A 23,701-nucleotide genomic window follows, 5' to 3' on the forward strand; every position below is an offset into this window, starting at 1 on the left:
GGAGGCTTAAAAGTTAAAATATAAAATGTTAGTATATATGGATTAATATGGTCGTTATCGTTAAATGGCTCCCATCTGACAATGGAATTCGGAATGGGGAGATATTAGGTTGTGCTTGTGAGGACGGTGTGAGGATGAATTCTGCTGACCTAACTCTTCGTTTGGCTATGCATCAAATTTGTTCATGTTGGCCTCCAAAACCCTGTCGCAGCTGAATTAACATTTCCCGATGATGAAATTACTGTGGGCTGTCGTGGGGGGCAATCATGTGTGGGGCTGATTTGAACTCAATTTGAGATCTTAAATGTGCCCCAAAAACACCTCTCATATATCTCAAGTGCATTGAGAACACTGGGAAGTGGAAACATTTTTGCCAAACTCAGTCGGGATAATCTTGCAACTTGCAACACTTAAAAGCTGTGCATTGGGAAGTGGGAGCAGACTGGTTACGGCTAAGGGTATCAATGGGCCACCAAACCAACTGACCGGAAGATCTATGCGCAGAACCTGAAAAGTAGGGTCTAGACTAGACCAAAACATAGAGAAGAAACATTAAAATCCATGTCCAGTCCAGTAGATGTATAACAACATAGTCATATGAGAGAAAAAGAATCTTGAATTTTGAAAGGTAAAGTTGATACAATCACTTGCTACACTGTGTTGTGTGTTTTGAGCTATATAATATATAACTAAAACTAGATCACGCGCCAAAGAATTGTACATTCGTTGGATATGAAAACGGGCCCGTAAGAGGCGGTGATATTATAAAGACAATATCTAAGATTTAGCTCTTAACCTGAGATAACACGACACAACGACTATTTAAATGGCTAGCGTGTTTTAGCACTAAATAATTGAGATTGAGACTTTTAACATCTCATCTCCCTATACAAACTTTGCCCAAAAGAAAGAAAATAAAAATCGTTTTGCCTTGAGGAAAATTGTTTCCTGCCTAAAAGATATTTACAAATGAACAAAAAAAAAACATATGCATGTAGATGAGTTATTTCTCCCTCAAGTTATCTGGTAGGGCAGCTGCCTTGCAGATGGGGCAGACATTCTTCATCAACAACCATTTCTTGATGCACTCCACATGGTAATCATGGCTGCAGTTCTTCAGTGTCCCAATCTCATCCTCGTTCTTATACTCTTCCTGCCAAATGCGAGCAAATAATAACACAGTTTAAAATCTCATCGACAACTCAATTTGATTTCTGCTTGGAATTGGATGAAAGATTCTGATTGGAATATAAATCTTGCTTACCAGGCATATTACACAAGTTCCTTCATCCTGCATCTCATCTGTTGCAGAACAATAAATCATCTCTGTCAAACACTTCGAAATCATGTCTTCAGATAAACCTGTGCTCACCATCCCAATCCTTTCCCCTAAAGCAAGTAGTTCCTGTTCCATGCCAAAATTTTAGAACTGACTAAAAAAATAGCAATTGTGAATATAAAAAGGAACATGAGATGGAGAAAAAAAAAATTGATAATTGAGATGGAGAAAAATATTATCACCTCATAACTCATATTGTCTATATCTAGCCTCATCTCCCTATGCTGATCAAACAAATTTCTGGAACCATATAAGGCTGACCGATCCACCATCGTAAGACCCTAACATGAAATAACAAATACTTATGATCAATCGGTTAATGGAAATGAATAAAAATTCATAATTTCCTGATTGGCACCAAAGACTACAATTTGCTGCCTCAGCCATGGTGGATAGAAATCATGCAACAAGTTGAAGCAGCAGAGCTTTGGTCATTAGCCATATTCATCTAACAACTAAGTTCTGGACTAATGAGATAGATGGGTATTTTGGCACATACAAGTCACATTTTTTCATGGAGAAAATACAAGGAAAAAGGAATTCAATAGGTGTTTGTAACAGTGGAAGCATCAAGATAATTAGTTGATAGCTCTTCCTACCAAAATCCACATTAGGGCTCAGAATTCTTCAGTGGGACTATACTAGAGAGTACAACGTCTATGCTATGTTTCAAAAAGAAATTTCTCACACCTCAGACACCATCCTATCATGGGCATCACCATCATTGGAAAGCAGCCGTAACCTCTCAGAAGATATCCTTGACCGTCCATTCCTATCACCATTACGGCGACCTATATTAGACAGTGACCTTGAATGTCTAGCACTGTATGTTTCTGAAGACAGCAGTGGACTATCATCTGAATTAGTGGTGCCATATCCCATGTGTGGGTAGCTTGATGCAGCCCTGTAAGCAGGCATGGTCCCTTGAGATAAGCCACTACGACCTCCTCTCACAGCTTGAGTTGGGAAACCATGAAGACCTTGAGGAACAACAGGAGTTCGGATGGAAAACAAATCTTGGTTATACCTGCCAGCCTCTACAGAACCATTAGTAGCACGACCACCAAGAAATTGGTTTACATCATACCCCAAACCAGTCGTATCTGCAAATTTTCATTAGGAAAATCTCAGAAAAAAAAAATCCGAAACGGATACGACAAGGAAATATATCTCTAACTAACCTGAAGCCACTATCCTTCCACGAGCAGCAGGAGAGACAGGAATGCGGTTCCATTCTCGACTGGTTGAACCAGCACTAGCACTCAAACCAGTGAGGTCCACTGTCCCAGAATGATCTAGTAGATGAGCTGTGGAACGAGGATAGTGAGAAGGGTTACTTGATAAATGAGTCCTGGCTAGGTTGGCTTCCAAGTCAAGTGTAGATCGACTTCTCACATTCCTTTGAGAACCTTCACTTGCAATCGAAAGACTGCTGCTTCTATAGGTAGGGGTTATGCCAATAGAATCCCAAGGTAAATGTTCTGAAAGTAAATGTGGTTTCTCCTGCTGTTGGCCAGACGAAGTAGAGTGATCAGATGAATTTACAGAACTACACTGTCTGCTGCTACTACCCCTCTCACAGGTGACAGAAATTGCTGGACTTTTTCTTTTGCATGGCCCTCTTCCATTGCCCATATTAGGACCAAGAATATTGGCCTCAATTCCATGAGTTGCATTTCTGTAATAGCTAGAAGAAGACGCATGGTTAACATAACCCTGCGGGATTGGGCAGATGCTTCCAGAAGCTGATGGATTCATGAAGGGATCATAAGAGGAGCCTGAAGCAGCTTGCCGATGAAGTGGCTCCATGCTCAGAATCAAGGGAGAATACTCATTTGACCTCAGTGCTGAATTCCAATGAGATGAAACATTCACTCCACCCATTGACATGTTCCCCACGGGAAAAGCGTAAGAACTGTTTTCTGAAGCACTGACCCTGCCTGCAATACAGACTTGAAAATAAGTTATTATAATTATGACAGTGCTCACCCACAGGCCTATTTTAATAGATGGCAACCAGATCCAATGCACATGTAGGTTTAAACCTCCTAGGTGAACCCATCAAAGGTAGGTTCTAAGCATTAGACATGGTTACCATATAATCCTGAAAATTCCTATCACAAATGTAATTACTATCTTAATATGGTTTCCATGGATCTAACCTTCCTAGATCAGCATTAGATAATTGAAGGAATGCACATAAAAAAGGGATCTAAGGCTGTGATACCAAGGTGGATATAAGGCTGCTCAACGTGTATGTGACTCTGATTATCATGGTTCATCTCAAAAGTTTGTGATGTGCCAAAGATGTGTCTATGCCCCATAGCAACGTCACCTCAAAGTTCAAGATGGCTAGGTCCTGAAGTGAAAGAAGCAAAAGAAAACACAACCTGCACAGAAGAGAAAATAATTCAAAGAAATTTAAAGTGAAATCATACAGAACATGCTAGATTGCATATACAAGAAGCATTTACCAATGATACCAAACATCTCATTGCATTAACGACATAAATATTATCAGCTCTGTTGAAAGTTATATGGCACAATGAGAAAAGCAAGGAGTAATTATTCATTCATTAATTGGACAACTAATCTTAGCCATCAAAAGAATTATTGCTTGATCCCAACAAGAAGGTTCATAATGCTGACTGATAAAAATAAGATCCTTTCTCCCCCACAAGAGAGATCTATATCTATCAAGGAATAAAAGTATCAATTGGTATGAACTGATAGGCATTGATTTTTGCTCCAGAAAGTAGAAAGTAACAGGTAATATTAGGGATGAACTTTAAAGGTAGCCCTTTTTCTTTGGACTACCTACATGAACAGAATTTTAAGCAGGGGCAATTCATCTGGAGTCCACCGTGTTTTATGTAAGGAGCAGATCAAAACAGTTAACCATCTGATGTTACATTGTAGATTCTCCTATTAAATATGGCCAAAGATATTGAAGTTGTTTGAGGTGAAAACCTGCAATTCAGAATTAATTTATATAAAGTTGGAGAGTGGAAGGCCTAACCAAGAGGGAGAAGTTGGCATGGAATACTGCTCCTGCAACAGTTATCTGGTGTGTATGGAAGGAGAGAAATGCAAGGATATTCAAAAACAAAAGCAGCCCAGTAGATACAGTGTTTCAGAAAATCTTGACAAAATATTGATTTGCTATGAACAAGTTATTTAAGGATTATAGTTCCTCTTTTGCATATGAAAATCTTTTTGTAAAGCAGGGTGTGGGGGTATAGGATTGTATGGGCAATTATTGTAAAATCCCTGTGTACTGCAGCTTGTTGTCCATGCTTATTGTTTATTTAAATGAAATTATACTTTTACCTTCTCTCAAAACATTTAGGATACAGAGGGATTATGAAAGCCCTATTAAACACTTCAAGACAGCTCAATACTCTGGATCCACAAGGAATAGAACTTACTGACTAATAAAAACTATAATCATGGTCCACATTGTAGACCCATGATGATACTTAACAAAAAAAGAATATTTTCTAAAATTATCATATAATTCTTAAGAATTATAAATACACAAGGCAATATTAAGATAGGTATACAATGGATTTATAATTGACAATTGAACTCCTTTTAAAAACATATGCAATGTTATCTAAATTTCCAAAAAAAAGCTTTAGTTAGAGGTAGATAAAGTAGACCAAGGTTGAGAGTCAATCTGTCTTGAAGAAGGTACAATTGGCTAAGGAGATGAGCGTTGGCAGATTACTCATGGAGGGGGATTCCAAGTTGGTTATTAGTTGGCTAAAGTCTCCAGAATTTGTTGTTTGGACTTACAGGGAAGAGGTGAAGTGATTTAAATGGCTGACTTCTAACATGACAGTGAGGATTCAATGGGAAAGGAGATCTGCAAATGGGCTAGCTGACTGTCTAGATAAGCAAGGGCCAAGGGGTGCATGGGGATAACCTTTCGTGGGCTAAACTTTAATTTGGGATTTTGAGGCTTCACTTCACGCCTCTATGTGGGAAGTTTATTGTATCACTTGTTTTTGATATACTTCAATAAAATTTCTTCTTTACTTATCAAAAAAAAAGTAGACTAAGGCTGCATTTGGCTTTGTCGAAAATAAGGCCTTTTCTCCTTTTACAGGCAGAAAAAAATGAGAATAGTTGAATTATAGTCATTTGGTAAAGTGAAATTCTATCCAAATAATTATTTTGACCAGGCAAATTAAAAGGATATATCGATTCCTTTTGCAGGCTGGAGTTTCAAAAGCACATGAGCGCTAATTCAAACTTCAATGAAATTCAAAAGAAAATCCCATAATCAAATCTGGAAATAGATTTGCAAATTTGCCCTTCTACCAACATGATAAGGATGACCACCAAATAAAATTGAACTTCTAACCACAAAATTTTAGTCATTGAAATCTGACCCAGAGTTCTATGAAACATCAAAATCACAAATATGGCCTACAGACAAAAAATGAACCACCAAACTGAGAAAGACTCAGAACAAATAAAGGGAGACCAATTTGGGCACATCCCATTTTGTAAAGGGGGCACACCTCTAATTATTAGTCAAAAAATACATGCATTGAAAGACAATAGCATCCCAGTAAATACTTTGTCTTCACCTGGGATTTGCCTGGTTTCTCTAAAAGAGGTGTGCCAGTCAGTCAGAAAAATAAATAAATAAATGAACGGTTAAAAATTTGAACAGCCTAAAGACAAGAGACTTGGAGAAAAAAGTTTTTGACACCAGATGTTAAAAAATTCCAACTGGAGCATTGCTAAAATATGACTTAACATCAGGAGCAAATATCCAAAAGAAGCTTCTGGCTTACATGTTATTAGGGGGGTGGAGCAGAATACCTGTTTTCTGTGTCATGGAAGTGGACCTTAGATAGCATTAGTTTTAGCAGTGGCCCTACAGGGCTGCACCTTGGACTGGGACTGGAAAGACAGACTTGACCCTAACTCAGGTTTGACTTGGACTGAGACATCATGTAGCTCAAGCCTGCTTACCTTCTATGATATATGAACCCCATTTACATTTGTAAAAGTTGTAGGGCCCAGCATACTGACACTACATAATCCCAACACATACATTATGCTGGGCATATGAATGCCTTTTTTTTGTAAAGTTTCATATATTGACATCTAAAAGTCTGAAACTTATGTTTTTTTCCTTTTGTTCTATTTCTAAAATGGACTATATATAAAAGCTCATATGAAAGGAACAAAATCAAACCTGACCAGCAAACCAGGGACGAACCAACCCCACCAGAGCCTATCCAGGTCTAAGCTTAGGCAGGGTTTAAGCAGGGCTAGCTATCTTGGCCTATGAACTAGGGTTATCTGGGTCATGCCCTCCTTATAGGAACAAAATAATTTTTGAAAGGATGATGAAGTTGGTTAGAAATTCAGCTTAGATTCATTGAAGGCCATTCTTAAACTAGCATACCCATCCAAAACAGTTAAGTAAATGGTAATTGTATGCCAACTTTTTTAGTACATTAGGTTATTTCATTGCATCTTATAGCCCTGTTGTAGATGCATAATATCGTACTTGGAAAATTATATGCATTTTTAACCTCGTGGCAGAAAAAATAAATAAGAGAGTATGTTAATTTGGCATTTCCAACATTGGACAACTAAAATGAACATGTTAACTTGCAGTTTCCAAAAATCTTCCATCAAAATTATAACTAATTTTGAAAAGAATATCGAACCCAATAATTATGAAAAAACTTTCTATAAATTAGAAATTTTCCTTCCAAGAAGCTATGTGAGCTTGAAAAATGTGAATTGGAGAAGATAACAATGAGGTTAGCAAATCTGCATCAATCATTTCTTTTTTCAAGATGAGTCCTGCTATGGTACCAAAAGAGATATGGTACATAACAAATTGCAGTCGATCAACTGGTATTAACTCCCATTCAAATGGGATTCTGATTGGTTAAAATTATTTAGGACTGTACCTTTTTTGGTACCATAGAAATAGCCATATGAATATATTCTAAAACATCCTTTTCATTCATAGAAAAATCGGACCATTTATATTCTTAATTCCAACAAGCTTAATAACAGGTCTTGTTGAGATACTTCAACTTTATATTGGATTTCCAACAAACTCTAAATCGGGCCATCAACTGTGAAGGACATGCCCTGTCAGCTAAAGATACTCCATTAATAAAAAAAAATACCTGAATATTTCTTGCCTGAAAATTCGAACCCTAGGGAGAGTATCATCCATGGGCTAAAAATTAAACCCAGTAGTTGCCATCAATTAAAAATAAACAGACTAACTTGGCGGCTTTAGGCAAGGATGTGTTATTAAGCTCAAGTACTCCAAAGGAAAAGCTAATATCCACCGTGGCTTTCTGACATTTCTGCAAGGCTGTGCAGCAATTTAGGACAACACAGAAATAATAAGAAAACCACATTGTTAACACCTGATATATGGCCCAACAAGGCACAACTGTAATGGAAACTAGGCAACTTAGTGCAATCATAACTTATAATATATAACACCCAAAGGCAAAAGGAACTATGGGGAGGTAGATCATTGCAGTCACAAATATGGTCATGCTTGGGAAGTGTTATTAGAGATTTAACAAACAGACAAGGACATTAATGGAAGCAGATCATTGCAGTATGGGTTGCAATCATGGCTAGGATCCTGGGTTGGGGGGAGAGGAGCCACCTCCAATGGATGCTCCTTTTAAGGGCATAGAGAGGAGCTACAATTGCCTCATCAAAGGATTACTCTCAGAATGGGGGAAGGAACAAGAATAAGCGACTGGTAATAGACCAGGTGTTATAACAGGCTCCTAAAATAATTATATTCAGATCTATATTCGATTGTTGAAGATAAGGAAGCTACAGTTGCACAACCATACAAAATAGTAGGAGGGAAAGTGGTCTAGAACAAAGGTTTAGAAGAAGTTTTTACGATGAGGAACTAGAAGAGGTTACAGCCTTGTTGCAGAAGCTACAAGATCATCAGCCAGTTTCTGGGATGAACCCATTAGGGAGTAGAGATAGGACCAGTCAAAAGCCTTTACAATAAGGACCCTCACAGGGAAACTAGAGCTTACGAGAAAAATGCCGAGTCCATCAAAGGTTGCATTATGATGTAGTCTGCAGTGTTTAGGAAAATGTCCAATAAGAAACCAACTGTCAAGAAAAGTATGGACCTTCTATGATATAACTGTGTGTAATTCCAAACTGATCTGGAGAGTGAACCACCTACTAGTCCACTGCTCTTTCAGAGTAAAGGTATATTTGAAGACAAATTGATGAGATCACTAGAACAACTGCAATGATTCATTCTTGGATAACTGTGGGGAAGGAATTGTGAAATGTGCAGTATATGAATTATTTTTCTTGGAAGACACTTTTTAATTAACCCAATTTTTGCTTGGAGGGAAGGGGATTGTATTTTGTACAGTCACTCACCATATAGGGAGTATTGATAGACTCTTTTTTTTGAGAAAAAGTTAAGTGATTATATTAAAAAGAAGACAGGTACATGAGGAGATGGATGTTTATATGATGTTTCAGCTTTCTCTCGGATGAATGAAATTATACTTTACATTTAGGAAAAAAATCAGAATGATATTTATTTATGGATGCACAAAATAGACGTGTACCATGAAAAGATCAAATTATGAGTGTCATTGATAGGTAAACATGTAGATCTAGAGACAGGTTTGTTTCCTTAAGAAGATAAACTTTCTGACAGCTCTGTCAAAATCAGAGCCCAAATTTGTACAGCTCTGAACCATATACAATGCCTGGAGTTGCTGCCTTCAATAATTACAGAGATGCTTACAATTTGAGTTCTTTCTTGTAAATAAAAGAGGGTGTTCTTGGCCAACAATCAAAAGATGATTCCCTCCTCGTCAAAAGAAGCTTTGTTGACTTGTTCAATATTGACAGTATGGCAAAAAAATGCCCAGGGACATTCTTGAAACCATAGAGAAGAGCAGATAATGAAAACCCCGAGCAGCATACTGAAGCTTCAAAGGAATATATTCACATCTTCCTGGAAATTTTTTCTACATCCAAGTCCCAAATTAAGGCTATGCTAGTTTGTGAAGCATGCATTTCAGCAGACAAGTTTAGGATCATCCATATTGAAATATCAATCAGCAATAAGGACTTTGATCCAAAATCCCAAACTAGGGCACTTAAGCTAGCCCTAAAGCAGCCATTTCAGCAAAATTATGATCAACTACTCTAATATCAATTAGTGATCAGGATCTTTATCCAAAAAGACAACTCTCATCCATCTTATTATTAACAGTCATTCTAGAAATGAAGTGGATAATTAGTTACAACATCTGCATGATATTCATCTTCCCCCCTCTCTCCACTTGATGAAATACTATTGTGTCCAATAGCCTTCTCATACAAAAAAGTTTCCTCCATCTTGCCAGTTATGATCACTCTTTTCTCTTGTTAGTAGTTAGTTCCTCGATGCACAGTCCAACTAGTAACTGTTTTTTGCAATCCATGACCTCTACGTGAAAGTGCAGAATTTAATATGCCTTCAAGCATCATTCTGTCCAAAATGCAATATAAACTACAGGCATCATGCATAACCATAAACCCCAAACAGCATCATTTCATTTTTCAGTAGGAAGGGGCTTCCTGAAATGCAATGTGAAATAAAGAGCAGGAGATAGTCTGCACAAGTCTCATGACAAAGAGGATACATACAGTGAACTTATTTACCATCCTGCCCTCCATAATTACCACTTACTGCAGATAAAGTTGAGGTAACTCCCAATGCCAATTAAAAGAGCATTGGCACAAACGTCTGAAGTGCATAAATACTTTCATCCAAAGTAATGGTTAACCCATCCCACTGTACATTGAAATCAGGGCCTTCAAATGAAAAATTGTGGCAAATAAGGTGATCCATCATGTCAAAGTCAGCATAGCCCCAATAGCAAGAAACTGTGGATTATATCTGGATCTTTCATATCATCAATTCTCTTTAGCTATACCAAACATCCTGAGTTTCTACCATAAAAAAACTAGTCCTAAGGATCCTACCATCCTCAGAAAGTACCATGGAGATACAAATGAAATAACAGCCTCCATTTGTTGGAATAGCATGGCTGTGTTGTAATTTGTGATAATACATTCCATAGAACAAGGAGGTAAAGATGATTCTGGAAACCAAGAACTGTACTACTTAATCTCTACAGTCCGTGCTCCAACACAAGAGCCTTAAATTCCAGCTGGTAATAAATAATTGATCTTGATGGGAAAACAAGATTTTCAGGAATGGAGATCTTTTATTTTGTTGCCAAACTGAGGACAAGATTTCTGGAACACCATTCATAACTTAGTTGAAGGCTGTAAATGAGAAAGACTAACCAACCAACCCAAATTTGACTGTTCTGTAGATGGCCAGGAAGCAACTACTTGAAGACAAAATGAAAGTGCCTGTTAGAAGTTAAAATTAATGAATACCATGAACCAAACATTTGGACTATTTGAACAGCTAAGCTAAGACTTACAAAAGGTATAAATAAAAACTTAGTGGGAAGTGGCATAGGTAGTTCAGTGAATCACACAATCCTCAAAAGAGCTGACGATATCAATGCACAAATTTTCAAGAAAAACTTCTGGAGGAATAAAGGACCAGAACTAAAATCAAAAGAAAACCTACTTACCTTAGAAGGAAAGATTCCTGATCAAAATCTCCCATAAGAATTGATGTGATAAATCTCAGAGGAAACAGACGAAGAAATAAATATATTACTATCATCATCCCTGAACCTGCATATTTTAATTGAAACCACCTAAACCCAGGAGGGTGAAACCCATGACAAAACAACTTAGCTTCTATAAATCTTCATAAAGCTTGTTGAAAGAATGAATCAAGCAAGAAAACATGTCATTGTAACACTTAAAATGCTTTAGTTCTGATTTAACCTTTCTACCATGGTGATGGGTAAGTATTGGTTTTGTTCTCAGGACCGAGCTACCTCCATTGTGTAGCCCCATGAGAAGAAGAAACATGACCAAGGTGTACCATAGCCCTTTTTAGGAGTTTAAAAGAAGTAAAGTTATTTGCTAAGGGAGTCAAAGATTCAATAGTGAGGGAACCAAAAGATAAGACTACAAAATCCAAATATGGTTTTCAGGAGGGGGGACACATGAATATCTTTAAAATGGCAAAAGGAGGCAACTCTCTCATTCTCTACTTTTCCTAGTGATCTTCAAATTTTATATTCCCAGAGAGAACTTAGCAAATAGAATGGCCGAACACCACTTACCTATTTGGATTGAAATTGGAATAGCTAAAAAGTCAATGGAAGTTGATGAGGGATTATCAACCCACCAGAAAATGTCAATTTCAATATGATGATTATTACCCAAAATAGTATATAATGAAAGGATATGGAGTAGATTTTGATAACACCATTCTAGAGCAACTCAGAGATAACTAATGGAAGTTGAAATTGCTAGCTCCTTTTGGGGCTGATTCCATACTAGAGCAAATGACCAATGGCCATATCTAGAAAGCATAATTAGTGCAAAATGAGATTGATAACCCCTTTGTTGTTCATCCCATTTCAGAGCAAATGACTAATGCCCACGCTTAAACAAACCTCTTTCTTTAGTTTGTACATAACTACCCAATTGACAGGCTCTTCTTTCACCGCCTCCTCACAAAAGAAAGTTTTGTAGAAGTTAGATGCAATTCTAATCTTAACCACAAAGTGGAAAGTGAATAATCAATTGGAATTTAGAGTGACCTCAACTGGTGCAATCTTCTTTCATAGTGTTATTCCTCTCATTCATGTGGCAAGCAGGGTTAGCAAAGTATCAACTAGTCATCAACTTGTTGCATTAGTAACGTTGATGGAATCTCTTCATATTTTTCCATAATCAGAACCAAAAGAGCAATAGATTATAAATTCCCAACTCTGCACTAAATATTTGACTGGCCACTTGTAAACCAAGATTCCTCTAAAGCTCTCCAAGACATCTGACAAAAGCTCTTCATTACTTAATACCATATAATCCACCTTTAAATATTTCAAAACCTGATAAATGGTCATGCATTACATAGCTAATTACGTACCATCTGGTGTTCCATGCCAAATAAACTTCTCCATGTCTAATAGCAATGCCACTTGGGCCAAGGTTCAAAGTATCGACACGCATCAGCCTGTATCAGCCGATATGTATCATTTTGGGAGCTCCCTGATAGGTTCTGACTGGTTCAGGGGGTGAAGCCTTAAACCAGCCCCCTGAACCGGTTTTAAAAAAAAATAAAAAAAGTAAAAATAAAAGAAGTGCCGATATGACCCGATACGCCGCTACCGGCGTATCAGGTGTATCGATACTTTGAACCTTGACTTGGAATATCCATTTGTAGTTACTTTAGTTATTAACTCTTCCTTCCCTCTGTTCAAAAGATTGTGAAATTTCTTAATTAAGCAAATATGTCCCATTATCGTCACATGTAGGCAAATTAGAGCCATTTCCCTTTAAGTTTTTTTGTTGTATTCAAACATCTAAGATCCATTGGACATCCAATTTTTTAAGTGGCAAGTACATTTTTAGATGACCATTACCATATGACTTGGTTATGTTAATATAACCGGCATCTTAAGTCTGATAAACTCTTCAAATCTTCCATTAAGAAATAAATCAATTTCACGGAAATAAAGATGAACTTTCTTGCCTGATTCAAATCTATCTAAGCCAATAATGGAATTCCACAGTAGTCCTATCAATGTTTTTCAACAAAAATCAGCCATCTTCCTGAAGTAACTACAGCATTAAGATTCCCAAAGCTAACTAGGAGCTAACAACTATGAATCTTATCATTTTAATACTCAAAAAAGAGTAGATTGATATTCATCAAAAAAAGGGTAGATTGATATCATCCTGTATCAAGGGAATGATTTGTACTGCTAATACTATATATAGTTTTCTAATGAAAATAGCTCATTGAGATAAACTATTTAACCTAATGAAATTCTTGTGCCACATCAGCTTCCAGTTTCCAACTTCTATTCCAATAGACAATATATCATCTGATGAAAATTTGCGCATGTTCAAGTTCCATTTTCTCTTCTAGTGAGCTGATATGCACAAGAGCATCCTTCAGAGTGCACACAATAAGAAAAGCAAAAACCATCTACAGATCTACCCAACTAACTATTCAAATACTATCTGATTTTACAGATCCAAGAAATGCATCTAATACTTTGGCATATTTCTCTGATTAAAGTTGCTAACTCAGAAATGGCATTAATCCATCCCGAAGGAAGTATCTAATTAATCTGTGGATAGATTAAAAGATGGTTAGTAATTGAAACTCCAATAGGTTCATAAAGAAGTAAATTAGTGGCTGATTACAAAAAAGTTACATTAAGATTAGTGCAGACAGGTAAGAACTCCCAGTGAAGTCATCTGTTTTCCCTTACAGGAATAGATATTAAATTAGCAATTGGTTTGGTAATCCAATTAATTTATTCCCTCTAAAATTTTGCATTAAAATGTTATGGCATAAATCCCTAGATGCCTCTAGTAGGTTCCAGGTGTTTGGGTTGACTATGTTATTAAAAGCCATCTGAATGCTAATTGAGATGAATCTCCACAAGATAGATGCTTCATTAGCAGTTAAGTGCACATGATTCTGGACGTTCAGTAATATAGGAAAGCATCCCCAAGAAATAACATTTGCTATATACCATAAGTTGTTAAAGTATAAGAGTTTCTCATGCAGGAGACAGGTTTCAATTTGGTTGAGGTCATTGTTTGATGGTCAAATCTTGGGATGATAAAGATTGAAAATACAGGTCCAAGTTAGAGAGCAGACACTCCATGCTAAAAACACCAGTACAAGAATTGGGTATTATGGACTTCGACTTGGACAAGCCAATGATAACCTTTAGCATGGTCAGGATGCCAGAATGCTGCACTGTTGCAATACATGAAGGAAAGAATCGTAGTGGATGGATTGACACACCATTCAATAAAAGGTGACTAGAAAGGAACTTCCACTCAAAAAGCAAAACCAACGGTGATACTTCTTTTTATGGATAACTGTTCAAAAATGTTATTATTATAGAAAAGAGCAGATTACAAAGTTACAAAGGTGGTTAGCCTCAACTAACCCCTATTATTACATTTATATCATCCCATTATGCTGTAATGCCCCTGTACATATGATCTCTCACGGCCCCTATGCCAGGCCATCTGCTAAAACCTTTTGCAGACCAAAATATCCACTTCATAATTGTTCCCAGCTTCCTCTTAATTCCTGGTTAGAACATTCAACAATATGATTTATCAGATTCAGCAATCTTGGTTGGCTGCTTAGTCCTTGCAAGGTTGCCCATAAATTCTGCTTTGGTTGAATCACCCATTCCTATCAGCCCAGAAAAGATTGCAATGTTGTGACCTTCATTTCTGAATATTCCCCCACATCCACAAAACCCGGGTTCCCAAACTGCAGTCATCATAATTTAATTTTATGACATGGTGAGGGAGCAATTCATTGAGTAATGCTAATAAAGCTCCAGAAGAAGAGCCGGCCACCTGTCTCCAATTTCTCAAGATGTCATCCATAGTGTAAGGTGAAAAAAATCTCCATAGTCTTCATACAATGGGCTACCTTGATTCATATATTTTCAATAGTTGCCTCAACCATCCTTTCCCTTTCATTGAACAATGAACGATCTCATATTTCTCACCTCCCACACACACCAAAGAACAGCAGCTTTCGTACATCTCCAAAGAATCTTACCTCTTTCTTAGATGGGGAGGAGACAGAGGAAAGGAAGAAGTTACTCAAGTCTATGCAGAGGTCACCACCTGCATCCAACAGAGTCATACTTTCAATGGAAAGTTTAAGAACCCATGAGACTTTCAGCAAGTTGAAAATGAAGGGCCTTTTACAAAAATGCTAATAAGAGTTGGATTCTTCAGTAAAGTACACTGGGACAGGGACTACCAGCACCTTTGAGCTTATAATGAAGAAATATGAAATCAATAAGGAATAGGAAAATAAGTGTCCAGACCAATCAAATCTGTTGTCTAGTAGGCAACTGAACACTCTATGAAGAGATAGGAAGCATGCCTGCATGATTTAAGCAGAACAGATACCTTGTTTTTCAGTTCAACTGCCAAGGTGATTGAGAAGATTACCATGGCACTATATGTATCAGTGCATGTCTTCAAGATTCTGTCTTCCTTCTTGTCTTTGAAGCAAAAGCCCCTCCTTTCTTTTCTACATTTTCTACGAAGAAAAACCCTATCTTTTTTATTTCAAAATGAACAAGTGATAAAATTATTTTAAGACTGAAGACCTTGACTTGGAAACCAATTTGCAGAAAATTCAAAAAAAGGGTGGAATATGAATTGAGAAAAATAGAAAAAAAAAAGTAAATGACTTAGTTGGGAGGAACCCAGGTTTACCCACTTAAAGGAAAAGAAAGAAAGAAACCAAAAGAGTTGAATGAAGTAGAGAATGGAAATTGAAATAATATCTCCCTCAGAGAAAACTGAAAGATGTCTACATCCTCTATGGCAGGATTAGAGTAGAGAAAAGCTTAATGATATCCTATTTTAAATCTTCTTTTAAATACAGTGAGTCCTAAACCCATGAAAGAAAATATAGAATCGAGCACTACTCCTAAGATAAGATATTCACATAGACAGCAGCCCTTACAAAAATACATCCTCATGGTCTGTGATAAGAATAGCTTTTTCAAGCCTGCTCAACTTTTTTTAGTTTTCTCCTCAAATACTTTAGGCTTCATGTTCTAACAGGATATTGGTTTGAGGACATGACTGAGTTTTATGGCTTGCTTTACCAACAATCTTCCAAGAAACTTGGGACAAAAGGATATTAAAAATGCAGGTAATGATAATATATTGATATAGTAGAGAATGGCAGTATAGTCCTATTTTCCTATAACTGCCGGGTAGAATACAACCCTCTTAAGCGAAAATAGAATCCATCGACTGGAATTTGTGGTTCCAATAGGTTGAAGGCTTGAAGCATAAGCACTTTCACAGGGCTTAATTTCATAATAGAGTCGGAAATTGGAATTTATTCAACATTGTAGTTCAAGGCAACATAGCAATGGATTCGTTTCACAGTTTTCCATGACATTTAAGGTATCCATATTCCATACTTGGCTTCCTCTTCAAAATCATTTTTCTTTGCATGCCAAAATAAAAGGTTAAGGTGGCTCTATAGCAACAACAGGGTTCATAGGATGGCTTTGCATAGTGTAAGATCATGTGCTTGTAACCTGATCTTTTTCTTTCATTCTGGATAATGTACCCTTGGTTTTTTCCTAATAAATCCAGTTTGGCATATAATCATTTGTGTATACGTATATCATATATGGCCATAAAGCAAGCATTTGCTTTTTATATTTTGCTCTAAAGGACTCTATCATTTAGTTCTACATCTCTGTTATTTTGGTTAAGTACTATCTATAAGTCCATTAAGATGAAGTGGGATTCTAGACATAGAAAAGAAATAAAGATTACAAAGGAAATCTTCCATGGGAAGATATTTTATTTCTGCTCAAAAAAAAAATGATACCTACACTGATGATCATTCTTGTATAACATGGCAAATTGGCAATCTTACATCTAATAAAGATGGTCATTTGTTTCCATCCCTTATTTATCTGACCCAATGTTCATATATAAATCCTGAAGTCGAATAACATAAGCAATCACTTCAAAGACAACAGAAATAGTGTTATTCGTGTAGAAAACAAGATGGTACTGCATATATGAACTTTGAATTGATATTGGTCAGCTTAAAATGAAGATACCAATTAATGTTATCTTAGCATTCTTGACCGGTTATTTATTCATATTTGCATAACTGAAGAAAATATCTGTCTGAAAGCCCTTGTCTCTCTTCAGCTGCTTTTGAGATCGTTTGCTGATTGCAGATATGATTGGGGAGGGGGAGATATGAGCCAAAAGGCTCTAAGAAAAAGGAGGAAAAAAAATAAGATTTTGATAGTAAAGTTTCCATGCAAAAGTTGTAAATGTTACAGAAAACAAACATCAATTAAAAATATTACTGAAAGTAAATAAAATATATGCAAGCATGTGCATACTTATTTTCTTTTTCATCTTTGTAATAAATTATGAGAAGTTGTTAACAAATAAAAAATGTACAAAATGATTAGGGAAGAAATCCCCAATAAATATTTAGATTTATATACACTAACTCGGCTAGCATTTCAAGGTAAGTAGGTAAAGAACAACAGAATCCTATAAACTAATAAATGGTCACAGAAAAACATGACCCTCCGCAGATGACCTTCACTTGAACCCAAGGTATCATGCTGGAACAATCAAACATGCTCCCATTCCCAAGGGTCCAAATTCTTCAACTTCTATTATACCCAACATGATGTTTGTATTTGGAAAACAAGATTGAATGAGCAAGCCTGAACATGAGACGATCATTAAGCTCTACTCTGCACTGGACTCTTCACTTATCTCCTTCCAACCTCATGTGCAGTTGCACTGGGCTTTTTAGTTATCTCAGTTTGATTTCCTGTGCATCCTAGAGGGGATAGTCCTTAAATCAGTAGTGACAATCAAGACAAAAAGCCAACTGAGATCAGAACCTACAAAAGACCAAGGTAATGGCTACAAGCGAAGGAATCAAGAGTTATTCACCAAAAATTCCTCCTCATACTCAAGGCAAGAAGCCACAAGTATTCTATTGTCACAGACAACGTCAGACATCAACAAATCCTGCAGTCTACTTATATAAATGATTAGAAACCATAAAAGACTAATAATGGAGCCATCAGTTCTTATCCAGATTCCCACCATTCATCACTGTAAACTCAAAAGCCATTAAAAAATTTCTGACATATTGAGGGAAAAAAAGGAGGATTCTAGAAGGACAACCACCTTTGCATCAATAGAAATGTAAAATCTAAACCAAAACCTTAAAGCCTTGCACTCAAGAAGACTACACAGCATGAGTTCACTAAGGCAAAAACACACACCATAGGTCATAACATGAACAAAACTTATTACTAACATCTTATCAATTATTCCAAAGATCTAATACTAAACAGCAAGCTGACATAACTTTGCTGAGAACATTCTGACCATTAACAGAATTACTTGCCTTGGTATGAGTTCTATTTGTGGATTCCTGGAAAACCTGTTACCCATGTAAACAATACAGGATGAAAGTAATTATTGTGATTGTCAGCATCATCATATTTCAGCACCATATATGAAATCCTAGCTACAAGAAGATAAACTTCCAGAAGGTCATACTAATTCAATTCTTATCATTTCTTCCAGATGATAAATTCACATAATGGAGATACTACTTTTCCAATATTTTCCATAAGAACTTAAAAATCAAGGAAAAAATAATAGAGCTTAGAAAATGTAATTGTGATTCCATGCACACAGTGACGGTCATTTTAACTAATGCATCAAAGGTCTCACCACAATGCTACAATGTGTTCACACTGTGGAGTTGAACAATCACAATGTAAGGAGCGGATTATGTATCCACCTGTACCAACTCGGAACAATTTTCTACAATGCATTTCCTTGATAAGATTATTTTGGAACCTGACAATTCGCAAGCATTTAATCCAACTGAAAGGCAACAAGATGTTTCAAGATTTTTTTCTTATTTTGTCTTTTCTTTTTTTATTGGGGGAAATAAAATTCATATCCTTAGAAATTCTAGCATCGTTAGAGGCTTGGAGTGCATAAAGCAACTGAGCTCAATAACACAAATTCATCATCCCACACCATTTCAGCTATTGTGACACTTCTACGATAACATGAATTTAGGAAAACCAGATGATTGTTCATGCTGTATCTCTTAATCCTAGCTCAAAATACCACTTACTAGATAAAGCTAGGAAGAATTCTCATGCCTAAATTTGAACATAAAACAACAAGCATTTGAGGAATTTGATTAGGCCACAGAAAAGCACCAAGACAGGAAACATAATCAACTGTCACATTAGATGTCAGGTGAAAAATCCCTAAAAATGTTGCCTAGGCTCCTTACTATGATACCCTTCACATTGATGTTCCTACAAGTGTCGTAAGAAGATTGCAACTCAGTAAAGCACCTCAACCAAACAGTATTGCATAGCAGAAACAACAGTCCATGTGAGAAAGGTAATAATAGATCATTCAATGAACTGTCAAGATAATCTTGAATTATCTCTACTGATTATATTTGTGTAGCCAAGTGTATAGAGATTTGACACTTCTCTCAAATAGTGAGAGGGATTTCAGAAAACCAAATGCTTTTCTAACTGTCCCAGGGAAGACCATCATCACAGCGCATAAAACCCACAAACTCAGCTGCAGACTGCAGATAAGAAAGGCATCAACCAAGCCATCCTTTAAATGAGAATGTTCTATGGATAGGCCTTAAAGTGAAGAACCTCCTATTTAAGATGCAAAACCTGTTGTAGTTTAAAATAATGCATGGTAGTAGAACCACGCCTTAAACTGCTTCAGAAGGTAAAGCTATATTGTAACTGGAAAAGATTGGATCTGAGGCATGGGAAAAACAGTAAAGACCAGCCTACAGAACTCAAGTTGATAAAACAACTCTATCTTCAATCATGTTACTAATAAAGTCTATGAGAATATAATTTGAAATAATGAAAATATTGTGTATTCTAACCATGGGGAGGAATATGCCTTCTTTGTGGAGGAGGGAGAAAAGATGGCGAGATAGAGTACCAACCTTTTTTACCTGGTAAAAAAAAGGTATTATCCCAGTCTAAAACTAGACATCTCCAAATCATCATAGTCATCATTGTTCGTATACATCTGCAGAACAATGGAGCTAAAAGGAGGCTGCATATGACTAAGCAGGATAACCATTTTCCCCATGAACCTGCAAATTCATTGAAAGCAACTATTCCTAATAACACATAAGGAGAACAATGAGAATAATATTTTTGATAACCCTGGAATGTCCCTTGAGGAAGCCTTGATACAAAATGCAACAAAATTAACTTGGTAGACATAAAACACGTCACTAGCACAAACCCGTATACCAGTTAACAAAATGATAACTACTCATAGTGAGATTCTTTATTCCACAAACACACAGAATACATGAAAGAATGCAAAAGAGAGCATCTAAAAATATAACCCGCTTAAATTATAGGAAGCCTAAAATCTACTCAGTACAGATACTCTACCTGTGGTCTCCAATAATAACAAATAATCACTGCAGGTTTCTGAAATTATCCTACACTTAGGTTAACTGACATTTATATATACCCTCCTTCCATCATATTGCATAAAAGATACCAATGGAATGCATATAGACTTGTGGTGCATCTCATACAATTTGTACTAAACAACTCTTTGACATCTGTTGGAGCCACCCACCGAGGATCAATACAATCTAGTGGATTTAGAAACCTTTCTTCCTTCTTGCATAACGGTAGCTCACTACTTGTGGCCCGGTATCAAAACCCACAAATAAGGGCCTAGACGAGAAATACTATGAAGATGCCTATAAGATATTTTGTGCTTTTCTTCATATTTTATTTGATTGGATAACTATCAAGTGGGGTTAGGATTTATCGTTTCACTTTAGAGTGTTATATTTCTTTCATTTTGGAGTTGGCGAAGAATAACATTTTGAATGAAGTTGGTTTTTCTGCAACTCCTAGAGTTAATACCATTGAGGAATCCTCTGTCTTAGAGTTTATGCCATCGTCTGTCTCTTTATGAGTTTACTAAGAGTAATTCTAATATCAAAAAGTTGAAAGTATCTGTTATTTTCAGACACCACAGATAGGGTACTTGCAATTTACACTAAATTATATTTGTCATGATGTTCAGTACCTGTTTACAAGTTATTTTCAGAAATGAATCAGGACCTAAAAGTAGAATAAGGACAAGATCCTGCACTCTAAGAGTATGATTTGGAACAGAAATACAGTAAGTTGTTTTAGTTTCGACACTGATTGCAAGCTCATATCAGTAAGTGTCATCTATCTCGTGCTCTAGAAGATGGATCAGATCCTTCTTCTTTATATGTTGGTTTATAATCCATCTTTTGTTTTTTTTCCTTTTTTTTTAAGGGAGGGACTTCAGTTTTCATTCCGAATGCCACTCTTTCAGTTTGATTTCTTACACTGGAGAAATGATTGATGACAAAACAGAAAATTGGGTCCTAGATTGCCAAGGCATAACAAACATCTAAATGTTCACATCTATGGAAATAAAAAACGTAAATAAAGAAGTAACTTTTCCCTGATGGTGGCTCAGTTGGTAGGATCTCTGACTCATTATAGCAGAGACCTGGGATCAAATCCCACTGCCACCAGGGTTGGGGGATGGCCTATCCCCGTTGTGTAGCTCCATGAAGCAGAAAAAAAAAACCTTTAAAGCATTATATACACGATCACTGTGAACTCAAAATTAACGAGTCTAATACCAGCCAAGCGTCCGATTTCTTTTTCTTTGTGTGTTTCGAGGCTTTGTAAATCATCTAAAAAACGCTCATAAAGCTCCACCAATGGGTAAATCCCCACCAGATAACAAAATTGAGAACTTATGATCCGATCCTTTAAAAATCACTCTACTAATCTATCAAAAAGATATGCCCATCAAAAAAATTAAACTATCAAAAGGATCAAGTCCTCCAAGCCGGAAGGAGATAATAACTTCCAGAATCAAACTACATGGCTATACAAGATACTTGCTTTATAAAACCGACCGGACATAAGAAAGGGCGCCAATTGGTAAAAAAAAAAAACATTTAGAAAATAACAAAAAAAAATCGCAGAAAGGTAATTTGACAAGAGCATAAACATAAACTTCAACGATCTAATACAAGTAAAGCATTTAAAGCATTAAACCATCTCAAGGATAATTGGTCATCGCCCGATGAACATCAACAGGACAAAAGTTTCGCCGGAAATGCATACCTTGAACGTTAGTTGCAGGTTAACGCCGGCTAGTAGATCAATCGGACGGCCGAAGATGATCAAGAGAGCGATCGCTAGAAGGATTTTGCTTTCCCTTTTTCCTGTCTCGAAAGACAATGAAATTCAAGCGGATTGGAGCGGTGGGCGTGTTGATCGCCGAAGAAGAGGAGGAGAGATTGGTTTGACGCCCGCCACCGTACCAGAAAACCGATAAATAAACGGAGAAACAAACCCAGTGCTTGTATTATATTTATAACAACAAAAATATTAATAAAATAGTCGTGAGGCCTACGGTTCCTGTTCGGTGCTCTTCCCCTCCTACCCGCCAAAAATGGGCACGTATGACACATGGGAATTCATTGCACGCAGAACGTGTAGACATAATTTCGTGTCGAACTGGGAGGTGAGCCCACCAGCCCCAGGCCCACCACATCCCTTTTTACCTTTTTTTTTTGTATTGGAAAAACTGAAGACGTATGGAGAAAGAAGAGAGATAAATGCTTGGGGATACAAGTTAAAGGCGCATCGTACACCCTTCAACTATCCATCCAAAAGAAATCGTACACCACTCAACTCATTCCTCGCACTTGTACCGGATTAAAAATGTACTCAACCAATCTGACCAGGTTAGCCCGAACCCAACGAATCCGGATCCGCTGACCACAACACAAGACATTTATTCGACTCGTCTTGGTGAACGGGTTGGAAGGACCCGGCATAACCCGAATCAAAATCAATTTGGAAGGGAGGGCGGAGCCAGGATTTTATGTTAGAGGGGCCAAAAACTAATGAACATGAATTACGGGATGGGAGAGCCAAGAGTTATTAAACATGTATGCGGGGCATGGCTCCGCCCCCTGCTTGGAAGTAGGGGTGTCAATTGGAGTGGATTTGGTTTAATCCGGTCCTGTCCAATGTAAGTCTATTACAAATAGATTTGGTCAAATCCAGTCCAATGAATATTTTGGATTGGTCCTGTCTAATCTGATCAAATTTCTATTAATTTAGATTGGTTTTAACTCAAATTTGGTTCACCCGTGTATATGTTCATATCTTTTATCAATGTATTAGATATTGGCTCAATCCAATATAAATTTATTATGGATGGACCAGGTCTGATCCAATATGTCATATTGGTTTATCCAGTTCGTCCAAATTCAATATGTCTTATTGGTCCATCCAATCTGTCCAAATGGATTTTGATTTAAACGGAATCTAATCTAAAACTGTCCATTGACACACCTAGTTGGAAGGACCAATAAGACATCGAATTGGACCAGTCCAAATTTAATGGTTCTTAGGTTGGATCTAATTCATTTGCAATGAATTTATTTGGGTTGACCCAATGAGATGTTTTGTACCGATGGGGTTTATTTGTTAAATGTTTTGTAAGGATTTTTTTTCTTACCAGAACAAGGTG

General features: G+C 36.8%; 1 protein-coding gene across 6 annotated transcripts; it reads right to left on the reverse strand.

Moving 5' to 3' along the window:
- Positions 1-819: 819 nt before the first annotated feature.
- LOC148870294 (uncharacterized) lies at positions 820-22,749 on the reverse strand. 6 transcript variants are annotated; one of them, XM_088970772.1, is made up of 8 exons: positions 22,282-22,749; positions 18,471-18,506; positions 3,567-3,729; positions 2,521-3,279; positions 2,030-2,442; positions 1,522-1,620; positions 1,265-1,405; positions 820-1,153 (listed from the first exon to the last, which is right to left on the reverse strand). In XM_088970772.1, the coding sequence occupies exons 3-8, from the start codon at positions 3,661-3,663 to the stop codon at positions 1,004-1,006; spliced, it is 1,659 nt and encodes a 552-aa protein (XP_088826898.1). In that variant the 5' UTR covers positions 3,664-3,729; positions 18,471-18,506; positions 22,282-22,749; the 3' UTR covers positions 820-1,003. The 6 variants fall into 6 exon arrangements, with proteins under 6 accessions (XP_088826898.1, XP_088826901.1, XP_088826900.1 ...); XM_088970775.1 differs by lacking the exon at positions 18,471-18,506 and adding an exon at positions 7,510-7,703 and having other exon boundaries at positions 22,282-22,505; XM_088970774.1 differs by lacking the exon at positions 18,471-18,506 and adding an exon at positions 9,141-10,765 and having other exon boundaries at positions 22,282-22,505.
- Between the last annotated feature and the right edge of the window lie 952 nt (positions 22,750-23,701).

This window comes from Nelumbo lutea, chromosome 2 (assembly GCF_056320005.1).
Source record: "Nelumbo lutea isolate HS-2025 chromosome 2, American lotus-T2T, whole genome shotgun sequence".
Lineage (NCBI taxonomy): Eukaryota > Viridiplantae > Streptophyta > Magnoliopsida > Proteales > Nelumbonaceae > Nelumbo > Nelumbo lutea.

Bases quoted from the DNA above. Each gene is read 5' to 3' on its own strand.
- LOC148870294 (XM_088970769.1), bottom strand. From the start codon at position 3,663: ATGGGGCATAGACACATCTTTGGCACATCACAAACTTTTGAGATGAAC. The intron at 3,280-3,566 runs GTATCACAGCCT...TCTGTATTGCAG, and splicing joins GCAGCCTTATATCCACCTTG to GCAGGGTCAGTGCTTCAGAA. The intron at 1,154-1,264 runs GTAAGCAAGATT...CGCATTTGGCAG, and splicing joins GAACTTGTGTAATATGCCTG to GAAGAGTATAAGAACGAGGA.